Source organism: Fopius arisanus, unplaced genomic scaffold (genome assembly GCF_000806365.1).
Source record: "Fopius arisanus strain USDA-PBARC FA_bdor unplaced genomic scaffold, ASM80636v1 scaffold00013, whole genome shotgun sequence".
Lineage (NCBI taxonomy): Eukaryota > Metazoa > Arthropoda > Insecta > Hymenoptera > Braconidae > Fopius > Fopius arisanus.
The window spans coordinates 46,789-59,477 of record NW_011887752.1 but is presented as its reverse complement, the minus strand read 5'-3'; the positions used below and the strand labels follow the sequence as shown (position 1 = coordinate 59,477).

General features: G+C 39.8%; 4 protein-coding genes across 5 annotated transcripts in view; 3 read left to right on the top strand and 1 right to left on the bottom strand.

Moving 5' to 3' along the window:
* Positions 1-4,606, top strand: part of LOC105263077 (centromere-associated protein E) — a 10,705-nt gene extending 6,099 nt beyond the window's left edge. Inside the window, exons 3-4 of the mRNA XM_011299064.1 lie at positions 1-4,199; positions 4,307-4,606. The exon at positions 1-4,199 is cut by the window's left edge and continues 3,381 nt beyond it. Of these exons, the coding sequence (XP_011297366.1) occupies positions 1-4,199; positions 4,307-4,388 (4,281 nt within the window). The 3' untranslated portion in view covers positions 4,389-4,606. The remainder of the gene's footprint in view (positions 4,200-4,306) is intronic.
* Positions 4,607-4,741: 135 nt separating this feature from the next.
* LOC105263074 (translational activator of cytochrome c oxidase 1) lies at positions 4,742-6,328 on the top strand. The gene is made up of 3 exons (XM_011299060.1): positions 4,742-5,144; positions 5,296-5,699; positions 5,840-6,328. The coding sequence occupies exons 1-3, from the start codon at positions 4,958-4,960 to the stop codon at positions 6,074-6,076; spliced, it is 828 nt and encodes a 275-aa protein (XP_011297362.1). The 5' UTR covers positions 4,742-4,957; the 3' UTR covers positions 6,077-6,328.
* A 90-nt stretch (positions 6,329-6,418) lies between these two features.
* On the bottom strand, positions 6,419-10,212 carry LOC105263075 (proteoglycan 4). 2 transcript variants are annotated; one of them, XM_011299062.1, is made up of 5 exons: positions 10,127-10,212; positions 9,473-9,603; positions 9,073-9,195; positions 8,683-8,872; positions 6,419-8,450 (listed from the first exon to the last, which is right to left on the bottom strand). In XM_011299062.1, exons 2-5 carry the CDS (start codon positions 9,543-9,545, stop codon positions 6,473-6,475), a joined length of 2,364 nt encoding a protein of 787 aa, XP_011297364.1. In that variant the 5' UTR covers positions 9,546-9,603; positions 10,127-10,212; the 3' UTR covers positions 6,419-6,472. The 2 variants fall into 2 exon arrangements, with proteins under 2 accessions (XP_011297364.1, XP_011297363.1); XM_011299061.1 differs by lacking the exon at positions 10,127-10,212 and having other exon boundaries at positions 9,473-9,997.
* A 1,422-nt stretch (positions 10,213-11,634) lies between these two features.
* LOC105263076 (putative gustatory receptor 2a) lies at positions 11,635-12,088 on the top strand. Its single transcript, XM_011299063.1, has 3 exons — positions 11,635-11,706; positions 11,856-11,945; positions 12,003-12,088. Exons 1-3 carry the CDS (start codon positions 11,635-11,637, stop codon positions 12,060-12,062), a joined length of 222 nt encoding a protein of 73 aa, XP_011297365.1. The 3' UTR covers positions 12,063-12,088.
* Positions 12,089-12,689: the final 601 nt, after the last annotated feature.

Here is a 12,689-nt window from a genome sequence, read left to right as displayed (position 1 = left end):
AAGATTGAGGAGTTGGAGACGAGTAGGAAGAATCTGGAGGTCCTGAGGAAGAAGTGTGAGACTTTTGAGAACGAGAATGAGGAGCTTTCGAGTAATCTCATCGAGAAGATTGAGGAGTACGAGGGGATCATCAAGGGTCTCAAGGATGAATTGTCGGTGAAACGGGATTGCAGGAAGTGTGGACACCTGGCTGAGCTGATAGAGGCGCGAAGGACTTTGAAGTTGGAGGTGAAATCAGCTGATAAAAAACTGACGGATTTGAAGGAAGAGTTTGAGAAAAAATCGGCTAATGTCGAGAAACTGCAGACGAAGGCGAAGGAGAATGTTAATTTGAGCATTTCTGGACTCTTGGATGATACGATTTTCAATGGGAGCATTCTGGAGGGCCAGGATGGAGTTGATACTGTTTCTTACGTCGAGGAGAAAGTGCAGAAGCTCCACAGCGAGCTCGAGGGCCTGAGGGCTAATTATGACAGCCTGACGGTGCTTTATGAACAGAAGTGCCAGGAGATTGAGACTCTCAGTGATAAGAAAATTGACAAGATCAGTGAGGAAGTGCAGAGGCATCGCGATGATCTGCAGAAGTTCAAGAAGTGTATCAACAATGTTAGCAATGCTCTGGAGAAGTTTAAGGATGAGAAGTCGTTAGTTGAGACTGAGATGGAAGAGCTTAAGCAGAAGAATATGTGTCTGATGGAGCAGGTGAAGAGTGGAGAGGAGAAAATCCTCCAGGAGTCCAGGACGTCTGGAGACACCATTGAGACACTCCAGAGGACTGTAAATACCCTGACTGAAGACTTGAATAATTCTAAAGAAGAAAATTCTCGTCTTATTAATGAGATTTCTTCATTGAAGTCAACTTTTTCACCAGAGAAGTTTAAAGATGAGAAGAAGTGGCTTGAGGCTGAGATAGAAGATCTAAAGGAGAAGAACAGTTGTCTGATAGAACAAGTGAGGAGTGCAGAGGAGAAAACCCTCCAGGAGTCCAGGACCTCTGGAGATACCATCGAGACACTCCAGAAGGCTGTAAATACTCTGACTGAAGACTTGAATAATTCCAAAGAAGAAAATTCTCGTCTTATCAATGAGATTTCTTCATTGAAGTCGACTTTCTCACCAGAGAAGTTTGAAGATGAGAAGAAATTGCTTGAGGCTGAGATGGAGGATCTGAAGGAGAAGAACAACTGTTTAATGGAACAGGTGAAGAGTGCAGAGGAGAAAATCCTCCAGGAGTCCAGGACCTCTGGAGATACCATCGAGACACTCCAGAAGGCTGTAAATACCCTAACTGAAGACCTGAATAATTCTAAAGAAGAAAATTCTCGTCTTATCAATGAGATTTCTTCATTGAAGTCGACTTTCTCACCAGAAAAGTTTGAAGATGAGAAGAAGTGGCTTGAGGCTGAAATAGAGGACCTGAAGGAGAAGAACAACTGTTTGATGGAACAGATGAAGACTGCAGAGGAGAAAAGCCTCCAGGAGTCTAGGACCTCGGGAGAAACCATCGAGACACTCCAGAAGGCTGTAAATACCCTGACTGAAGACTTGAATAATTCCAAAGAAGAAAATTCTCGTCTTATCGATGAGATTTCTTCATTGAAGTCGAATTTCTCACCAGAGACGTTTGAAGATGAGAAGAAAATGCTTGAGGCTGAGACAGAAGACCTGAAGGCGAAGAACAGCTGTCTGATGGAACAGGTGAGGAGTGCTGAGGAGAAAATCCTCCAGGAGTCCAGGACCTCTGGAGAAACCATCGAGACACTCCAGAAGGTTATAAATACCCTGACTGACGACTTGAATAATTCCAAAGAAGAAAATTCTCGTCTAATCAATGAAATTTCTTCATTGAAGTCGACTCTCTCCCAACACGAAGGCCAGAATCATTCCCCAGGTCTTGAAGAACTAGACAAGGCCAAATCCTACTTAATGAAAGAGATCTCCTGTCTGCAATCCTCCCAGAAACTCGAGGAATCCTCCAAGATAATCGACCTGATAAAAATCCTAATCTCCACAATAATGACAAAAGAAAAAGAAATAATCGCCTCGATCCACTCGACTCACAAGAGAGAAAAGATCAAACTGGAGGAGGAGAAGAAACAGCTGGTGGACGCTGAGAAAAGATCCACCCTCTGGGCTAAAGAATTAGAAGGCGACGTGGAAAAACTCCAGCACGATCTCTCAACGCAGGAGTCCAGGAGGTCCTCCCTGGAGGAGGAAATATCTCATCTAAAGAACATCCTGAAAGAAATGAACCACGAGAAGAACTTACAGGACGAGAAGGTGCGAGTCATGGAGGCAGACTACGTGACTCTGCATTCAGAACTCGAAAAATACACCAAGAGGTCCTCCCTGGACGGATCCAAGTCCCCGATGACGCCGGAGGAGCGCGAGAAAGTATTCACCGAAGAATTATTCAACAAGGATATCGAGCACTCGTCGAAGCTCCATCAGCTGGAAGTGGGACACAAGATCAAGGTCGAGGAGCTGGAGAACTCACTGGAGTGCCTTAAAACGAAAAATCTGGAGTTGCGTAAGAACATCGAGGGTCTGGAGGCTAGTAAAAATAATTACCAAGCTATCATCGATCTCAAGGTGATGGAACTCGAGAAATCAGTGAGTGCGATTGATCGTTTGGAGAAGGAGCTCCAGAGGGCCAATGAAACGTGTGATAATATCAAGCGAATCAGTGACAGTCACATGGGAAAAGTGGAAGAGGTTACTAAATTGCTGAAGGTCAAGTGTGATAAATTATCAGAGGTGAAGAATCAGCTGGAGTCGATGACACCGGAGTACGAGAGGCTCAAGGACGAGTCCCTGGAGAATCAGTCGAGACTGGAGAAGTACAAGACAGAGATTGAATTTTTGAGGGGTGAGAATCACAAGCAGAAGCTCATGCTGGACGAGGTGCAGGACTCATTGAAAAATGAGAAGATCAAGTCTGTGGCGCTGGAGAAACAGCTGGTAGAGAGCAGAAATTATAATCAAGTGGTGGAGGATAAGCTCAGGGATTTGACGGAGAGATTCGAGGGAATCAGGGCGGAGAATGAGAGTCTGGTGAGGAAAATCAGAAATAGCACGAGTAAATTAACAGCTGAGAGGGACATGGAGGATCTCAGGGATGAGAATGCTGGATTGAAAAATAGTCTCGAGGGTGCCAGCAACAGAATTCAGGAGCTGCAGATGCAGAAATCCCAGCTCTTGTCGGAGATCACTGATTTGAGGGCGAGAATTGCCACTTCACAAGCTCCTGTCATTGATACGAACCTTCAGACACAGCTTCAGAGCCTTCAGGCAACGAATGTCAAATTGAAGACTGAGAACCACGAGCTTGACGTAGAGATGGATCTGATGCTGACGAAAATCAGGGAACTGGAGAATGACGTGGCTCATCTCCAGGGAAAAGTCTGCGATTTGGAGGAAGAGAAGGAGTCGCAGCAGTCTGTGCACCAGGAGGTGAAGCGGAAGTATGAGAAATTGGTGCAGGACTTTGAGTGCCTGACGATCAAGTCTGAGTTGTTGACGAAGGAGAATGCAGAGATTAAATTGAAAATTGAGGGAACGAGTTATCCAAGGAGCAATAGCTCATCTAGATCAGCAAGTCCTAATCCTGGAGCGGCGTCCAGAAGAAATAAAAGGAGTGATCTCTTTAATCAGAATAGACCTCTGGAGCTTGCTCAGGAGTTCGCCGTGGCCGAGGAAAGAGAGTGCAATTGTGAGAGCTTCAGGAAAACAATTCAGAGTCTTGAGCATGAGGTGATACTTAAAAAGGGAAAGATCACGGCTCTGGAGATGAGGATCGAGGGTCTGTGCATACCGTACAAGAAGAAGTGCGATGATTACAGGGAGAATTTGGATCTTGCTAAGAGAAATATTCAGCAACTCCAGAAGGAGGTTGATAGGCTCAGGCAGGAGCAGGGGAAGAGCAGTAATTGCGAGAGGTGCAAGCACTGGAGGGATCACAGGAGAGATGCTGAGACACAGTCCATTCCAGAGATCATCACTGGATTTATGGCACCCAAGTCGGGAATTGTTGAGGACCAAGTCATGTTCGTTAAGAAAATCGAGAAATTGGAGCGGGAAAAGGGAATTCTGAAGAACCTGTGCCAATCTCGTCGTATCGAAATCCATCAATTACAAAAGAGAGTACAGGAGCTGGAGGTTCAACCGTTTTCCATCGAGGACAAACGTGATTCTGTTCTGTAAGTAAAATTTATCTTCCTACGGACGTCAGAATTTGGATTTCAATTTCCTGTCCCTTCAATCGATTTATCAAATGGATTAATATTTCTTATTCATCATTTTTCAGCTCCAATGACAATTTAGGGGACGAATCTAAGGAAAACGTGCCTTCAAACATTATGGGACGATCGTACAGACTCAACCAGTAACTAAGCTAGATCATTTAATGTCAGATTGTTTTACGAGTCAATTGTATGAATCATGTATTAATCGTATTAATCATCGTAGTATTATCTGTGTTCTAGAGAATTTATGCTAATTGTTTTATCAGCTAGTTTTTATCGAAGGGAAGTACGAAATAAAATTTCGATTATCTTTTTCAATGAAACCCCAATATTTTCTCATCAATCCCAGTCATTAGTGCTTAGAAATTTACGAATATTAGTATTTATTTATTTTAAAAGTCGATTTGTAATAAAAAGTCGTGAAAGTGATCATGAATTTTCTTTTTTATCATAGAATGATTAATTAGATCTCTAGATTAATATAAAATCGTCGACAGTAGCGCCAGCCCCTCGAAGTGAAATACAAAGTGCAAACCCGAGAAGAAAATCCTCATATTTCCACTCGAAAATAGAAATTTATTGCACGGAAATTGTTGAAAATGGAATAAAAATCCAGTGCTGAGTGATTGAGATTCGTCAATTAAATTTAATACATGCTGAGTGAAACTTCAAGACTTCTTCACCGATTTTAGGTTAGAAATAAAAGAGTGAATATGTATAGTTTCATAAAATTATGCATTCGAAGTCCGTCTGTCTATTCGAAAAATATTCTTCGACAAGAGAAAAGATTCGCAGGACACAGTAAATGGCAGAATATCAAACATGTCAAGGCGGAGAAAGACGCGGAAAAATCCCTTCTCAATGCATCTTACGTGAGAAAAATGCAGGTCGCTATTGCCGGTAATTAATTATTTCATCAATTAAAACAAGTTTTACATTTTTCCATATCTGAATTCTATCAATTTAATTTCCTTGAAATATTTCATTTGAATTATCTTTATACAAGAGTTTATATTTTACAAAATGGGAAAATCTTTTTTTATTCATGTAGAGGGAAAAAGTCACAAGCCCATAGAAAATCTGAAACTAGCCCAAATAATGGAAGAGGCAAAGAAGAAATGTGTGCCAGCTGCAACGATAGCTGGAGTCCTGGAACGAGCAGAAAAATCGAAGACAAAATCGCGAGCAGAACTCCTGGACTTCAGAGGCCCCGGGGGTTCTATATTCGTCATAAAAATTCTCTCCGACAACATACCATTAATAAAAAATCTACTGAACACAGTTTTCCGTAAGAATAATTGTGTCGTCGGTGATGAAAAGCTCCGGAATGTCTTCGAGCATCGAGGAGTGGTAATAGCAGAAATACAGAAAGACCTGGACGGAGCGACAGACGACGCCATCGCCGTGGGTGCCGAAGAGGTCGAGGAGTTCGAGAACAACGGAAAATTCTACAAGGTAAATTGAAATGACACCATGACCCCAAAAACAAATATTTGTTTTCCCTCAAAATGCTATTGCCAAATTATTGATTTTTGCCAGAAAAATTGTAAAAGAATTCTTAATAAAATAGTTGTTTAATGTCTTTGGCTTTTCAGTTCTACTGCAATCCAGTGGTCATCCCAAAAGTCGTCACAAAGCTCCAATCCTTGAACTACAGCGTGCAATCGGCAGACGAGGAATTTATTCCAAACGTAATCACAACTGTAGACGAAAATGATTCAAAGAAAATTGACAATTTGTACAAGAAACTCAATCAATTTGAAGAAATCGTATCGATCAACCACAACATCGACTTCAGTGACGAGCAACAGCAGGCAGCGTCCCGAAGCTAATGTTAAGTAGTAACAATAAAAAAAGACGTTTATCTCTTCAAATTATCAAATTTTACTGAAATATATTAATTACATTTCGACCACGATTCACTTTCCCCGATTTTTCGTTCTGAGAATAGAATTCTGTGCATGAAATTCATGACCAAGAATTATTTCTACAAATGTACATAATCATCAGTTCTACAAGAACTGAAATTCTCTAATTAACTGGAAGCCTTTGTAAATTTGAAATATTATAGATTATTCGAGTGACAGGCATTCCTTCCATTTCACAAATTGATAATCACTAACACTTAAAACTCACTAAATTCTCCTCTGAATTCTCGAATTAATTACGCAATTAAATCCCGATGTTTACCACTCTTACACTAATTAACACTCCATTCAAATTCCCGGTCACATCTGCAGTCCATATCCCTTGATGTCATTAATATTGGATCCCTGAAACTGCAAGACTGGGCTCTTCATGAAAAGAGATTTGAGTTTCCTCTTGCGTCTATCATCTGGCCCCTCCCGAGGACTAAAAAACTGTCCAGAATTATTCTGCTGGAGTACATCGACCTTCACCTCCTGCCCCAGCTCCAATTTTTTCTCCCCCTTGTTAATTTCCCCCTGCCCTGCAAAATTTTCTTTAAAATTCTGGGAATTTCCCTCTCCTCCCCTCTTCCGGCTCTTTTTCCTGGGAATGTGTTCAGTTGCCTCCTCCCCCTTGCCCTCCTCCTCAGGAATTTCCTCGATAGTCTCCAGATTAGAAATTCGTCTCTTCCTCTTCCTCAGACTCTTTTGACTCTTCCTCTCGTTCTCCTCATTGTCAATAATTTCCTCACTGACATCCTCTTCCTCGAGAACAGGATTCACGTACCCCGTCACTTCCTTTTTTATTTTTTTCTTTTTCAATTTTTCATTGTCGACCTCGAACTTATCCAATTTTCGCTTGGTTTTCTTCTTTTTCTTGGATAAATCGGTGTTGTACTCGATTTCATCGTTGAATGTCACTCTTTTCTTGTTGGAACACTCGTCAGAGAGGTCCAGGGCATCATTGGAGACTCCAGGTTGTCTGGAAACCTCAAAATTGCTCGAGAAACTAGGATTTTCTTCGATTTTCGAGTCTAAATTGAGAGCTGGATTGATAAAACCCTCGAAATTATCTGTTTTCCTTTTCTTCGTCTTCTTCAGGCCCTGAGAGTTAATTCCCACCTCCACTGGAGTAGTTTCAGGCTCTGGAGACTCCAGATCAAGTCCTGGATTTTCAAAAACAAATTTCTGGGGTTCAGAGTGATTTTTCTCGTGCTCGTGATTTTTTTTCTTCGATTTTTTCGACTTCTTTGGAGTCTCTGAGGGAATTTCAGAGGCTAGAGACTCCTGGTCCAGAACTGGAGGCTCAGTAATTGATGTTTCAGGCTTTTCTTGGGACTCAGATGAGGATTTTTCGACATCAGGATTTTTTTTTGAAAGTTTCTTGGATTTTTTTGGTGTCTCTGGGGTCGAAGGGCCTGGACACTCCAGGGGGAGTCCTGGAGGCCTTAGGAAAGTTCTCGGGGGCTTTTTTGGAGGCTCCAGAGAATTTAGCGAAGGAATCGCAGGGGGAGGGCTCTGCGGAATGCACTCCACTGGCTCCATCTCCTTTTTCTTCTTTTTTTTCGACTTTTTGGGAGAAGAGGATTCCGGGACTTCCACGGAATTCTCTGGAGTCTCTTGGATTTGCAAGGTTTCAGAGTTTGATTTTTCCTTTTTCTTCTTTTTCTTCGATTTCCTTTCCTCAGTTCTCCCTAATTTCCCTACCGGAATATTATTTGAAGTCTCAGAATAATTTTCGCTTTCAGTTTTCCCTTTCTTTTCAGACCTTTCTCGATCTGGAGAGTGAAATTCTAGTTTCTGATTGACAGAATCGTCTGATGCTTTCAATTTTTTCGATCTGTGCTGAATTTCATCAGTTTTCAACGACGAATTTGGAGTTTCAACGTAAAACTCAGATTTACGTTTCATTGGTGTTTTATTTTCGACAGGTTCGTGATTTAATTTTGATTTCTCCAGAGAAAATATCGAAGCTATCGATGGAGACGAGAAACCAAATCCCACGTACCTTTCGGATTCACTCTCAGACGATTTTTCTTCGTCTCTTTGCGATTTTTTTGGAGTAAGCTGGAAATTTGGGAATTTAGATTTAAAGTAATCACTCATACTGCCACCCTTGACTGTGAGGACTCCCCCAGTGGTGTCCGTTGCACCGATCGGTGTTGGAGGTTCCGAGGAAGAGGCATCGAGGACTTCAGGGACTTTGGGGGCCTCTTCGAGGTCTCTCTTCCCGAAAATATTCGCTAGGTCTTTGGTGCTGTATTTATTCACATCTTTTCCACGAGTGAATTTCTGGTAACTGTAAAATAAATCAATTCCATTCATTTTTCTTAGATAAAATTATACATTTCGCTTATACTCCTGGATTTGACGAAAATTAATCAAAGATTGAATGAAAAATAATGAAACTAATTAAATTGAAGTAAATTAGAAGTAAATTGAGAAATTGATAATCAAGGGATAAATGTTGATGAGTGATTCGTTTAATTGAGTTCAATTTTAGTTCAATTAAATTTGGATTAAATACGTACTGCACTCGAGCTCGACTCTGTTTTGATTTCATCTCCAGAGACTTTCCGCTGAGATCTGTGGACTTTTTAATCTCCTTAGGAGCTTCTTCAGAGTTTTCAGTTCCTGTCTGCAATTTCTGCAGGAGATCGTTAAAATTCTCCTGGTGCTCCGTCCAGTATTTGTCTTGATCGTCTTTCGAGTAGCCAATGCCTAATTAATTTTTTCCAATTAAAATTCAATACTCCAATATTTAATCCATGGATAATAAATAGAATGGAATGAGACGAGTAATTCTTTATGGAATATTTAAAATACATTGAGGGGAGAAATGAGGCCACAATTTTCCAGTCTCACCTGCCAGGGAAATGATACGATGGAGATAAGCAAAATTGAGGTGTGGAAATACTCACCACCTGCATCATCCTTGAATTTAACCCTCACATGCTCGATCATGCCTTGCTCATGGGCCCCAAGGCCCTTTCCACTCGTCCAGCCCATTTTTTCCAACATTTTCTGACCGAATTTATTGGAATCTGAAAATTAAATGAAACAAATACAATTTTTTTAATTAAAAACAGTGAATTCCGAGCACAAAAAAAACATTAATCTAAGATAAAAAGTTGATTTAATCCCCAAAACTCCCAAATAAAAATGTTTAAACCCCAGAAAATAATTTCTTCTAATAAATAATCCAGAGGTAAAGGGAGCGAGCCATAGATTCATGGATTACAATGTAAAATCGATTAAGGGAAAGCCACAGCAGACGAAAACACCAGGTGCATCTAATGGGTGACAGAGAAAACGACAAACCCTCGCTCCAGTGTTTTCCCCGAGGATTGAGCGTCCATTTCTGCTTCCTCTTGGGTTCTGCAAGCATCGCCATGGCTCAATTCTTCTATTCCCCAGTTATCCAGCGGTATTCCTCCACAAATTGATATCTCCTACGACAATAACACATTCACTCCTGCTCGTGGACTTCTATTATTTATTTATACCGTGTATTTACCGCGGAAAACTCCGAAAATTGTGTGACAACGAGTGAGACACGTGCTCAGCTGTTCTCGGCGCGGGAGAACTGCAGGGAGTGGGAAATTTCGGAGAAATTAGTTCCCGCCAAGTGGCGCTGACGTTTGAATTTGAACAATTATCCCTCATCATTATTATTTGTTTATTTAAAAAATTATAACAGAGCGCGAATTATATAAATATTGTGGACAGATTTTCATTCAAATTGACGGGATAGTAATTAATACAGTTAAATATTTTTCCCCAAATATAATTCTCTATATAGTACATAGGGAAATCTTTATATTTAATAATCAAAGAAAATGTTTGCAATATTAATTAAATGAATGATTGAATGATTAATCGATTAATTGATGATTTCATATTATTTTTTTTGCAAAATGCATATATTTATATAAATGGATATATTGGACATTATATACTTGAATAAATAAATACCTCTCGATTTAATGTACCCAGCCCGACAATTTCCAACCGTTCCTGAGCCTCGACAACCTTGTCCTCTCCAAACAGATCAATAAACCCCCAATCATTCATCACCACCGGACATTGAATCAATAGACTGCACTCGCAAAAATTAAATATCGAATCTTCCAACGCCTCGAGGAACTCAGAGAGATCCCCAAGCACCAGTCTAATCATGAATTACAAAGTAGATCCCTCGAGAGTCAACCTATTCCTCTTCAAAACGATTCAAATAATCCTGTCCCTTCTAGGCCTCTCACCCCAAAGACTCATAATCCAAGTGTTATCCTCACCAAAATCCGATTTCTCCCTCAAGTTCTCGTGTTCAAGACAGGGATCCATGTACAATATCGTATTGATAATAATCTTAATCATGGCATCCATTATGATTTACCCAGGAGTAATAGACGATCCAGTTAACTCGACATTACTTCTGCGATTCAACATGATACTAACGATCATTGGAAATCTATTCGCCTCGATAACGATTCTGGTTCATTGTCTGTATCAGCGAAGTGTTGTAAGCACTGGAAATCAATTGAGTGCCTTCAACCGAAAATTTCCAGTCGATTTCAGTCTCCAGCATGTCAGCAAATTGCGAAATCTCCATTTCTTCGTCGTAATCGTCTGCTTCTGGAGCTGTTGCGTGCGAGTCATCACGTCATCGTTTCGTCTGTACGTCCTCTTCTCGACAATTTCCTTCGTGGTTTCTCTCTTCATTTCCAGTTCAGGTATCCTGCAGTATTCATCAGTCATCGAAGTCCTCAGGGAGATCGCCAAAGGCGTCAATGAAGCCCTCCAGGACATGGAGAAATGCTCGATGATGTCTGATGAACTCCCGGTGCTCAGTCACTTCGAGAACAAACGAATTCTTCAGCATTTCGGAATGATCAGGAGAGCTCGTAATGCCTTGTTCAAGGTGTCGGGGAAAATCTGTCAGTTTTATGGAGTACCGATTCTTCTGAATGTCTTTTATAATTGTTGCTGCTGCGTTGATTCTCTCTACTTCATTATTGATCAGTACATTATTGAGGGCCAATTTGATTCGACACTCCACTTCTTGGGTGGTAGTGTTTGGATCGTCCTGGCTGTTTATCCCATCGTTATCTTGACCGAAACCGTCAAGGGGTTCAATGCAGAGGTGATGTATCATCCAGAATTAATTCAATTTCAATTACAAATTTTTCCCTAATCATCCAGATTTTTTCTCTACGTCAAATTACAAAACTAAAATTAAAATAGTGAAAAATATTTTATAAAAAACTCGACATTCAATCAATTTGTGGTCTTCTTCCTTAATTTTCTCTTTGTACAATCAATTCTGGAATTAATTGTCATAAATCGCTGCGAATGATAATCAAAATCTTTTCGATTCCAAAAAAATATCAATATAGAATCAATTATTTGAGAATTGACGGATTTTTTCGGGGATCGATTGTCCGTAGGATGAACTCCAAACTCTTTGATATCAATTTTCGCAGATGGAGAGGACAGCTGAGGTAGCATATGACGTCAAAGAAAGCCACGCTGGAAATAAAGTAATTGGGACTGAGGTATTGAAAAAATTACCCTTTTCTCAATTTTTTATAAAAAAACTTGTCATTTCCACTCCAATCTAGACGATAATAAAAAATAATTATTAAATGATTTTTTAATTTTTCTATTGTTAATTGAATGATTAATGTTAAATTAATTATTTCAGCTGAACGAATTTGCTGTTGAATTATTGCACAAGAAAGTTGTGTTCACTGCTCATGGATTCTTCCCACTGGATTGCACTCTACTCTACTCTGTGAGAAAATCTCATGTTTATTTAATTCCCAAGAACTAATACCGATTTTTTATAAAGATTTTTGGAATGATCGTCACTTACCTCATCATTCTCCTGCAGTTCAGCCCCAAATGGTGAATTACAGTAATTATTATCATAATCTACTTGACAGACTCTTCACTATTTTAATCCTCAATATAAAATCAATAAAAAACCGTCAGCGAAATGATCTATTCAATTTTTCCATTGCATTCTATTACTAGAATTAAAAAAAACGAATTATAAAGAAGAATTGTAAAACTTCAATTACAGAATAAATCTGTGATATCAAAAAAATTAATTGAATTGCAATTAAAATATTTATTTCTCCCACTTAAGTTCGAGGTCTTGAATTAAATGAAAATGGCTTTAAGGCTCGGGTGGATTATCTAGAAAAGATAATTTACTCCGAAATTCAGATTCCTAATTACTTTGGGAATTAATCGGTTTTTTCAATAATTGTTAGCTAACGTTCTAGCGGTTGTCAACAACTAGGCCGCTAGCTAACAATTATCGGAAAAAACGATTAATTGAGGGAGTAATTAAAAGTCCCAATTTTGGAGTAAATTATCTTTTCCAGACAGTCCATCCGGGGCTTAATTACATAATTGAAATTATCATTTCTCAAATTTATTATCCATTAATAGTGTACACCTTTCAAGATAAACTGTAAACCGAAATTATCATTTTATCAGTTCTCACAGATGATAACTCAAGATCGATGAG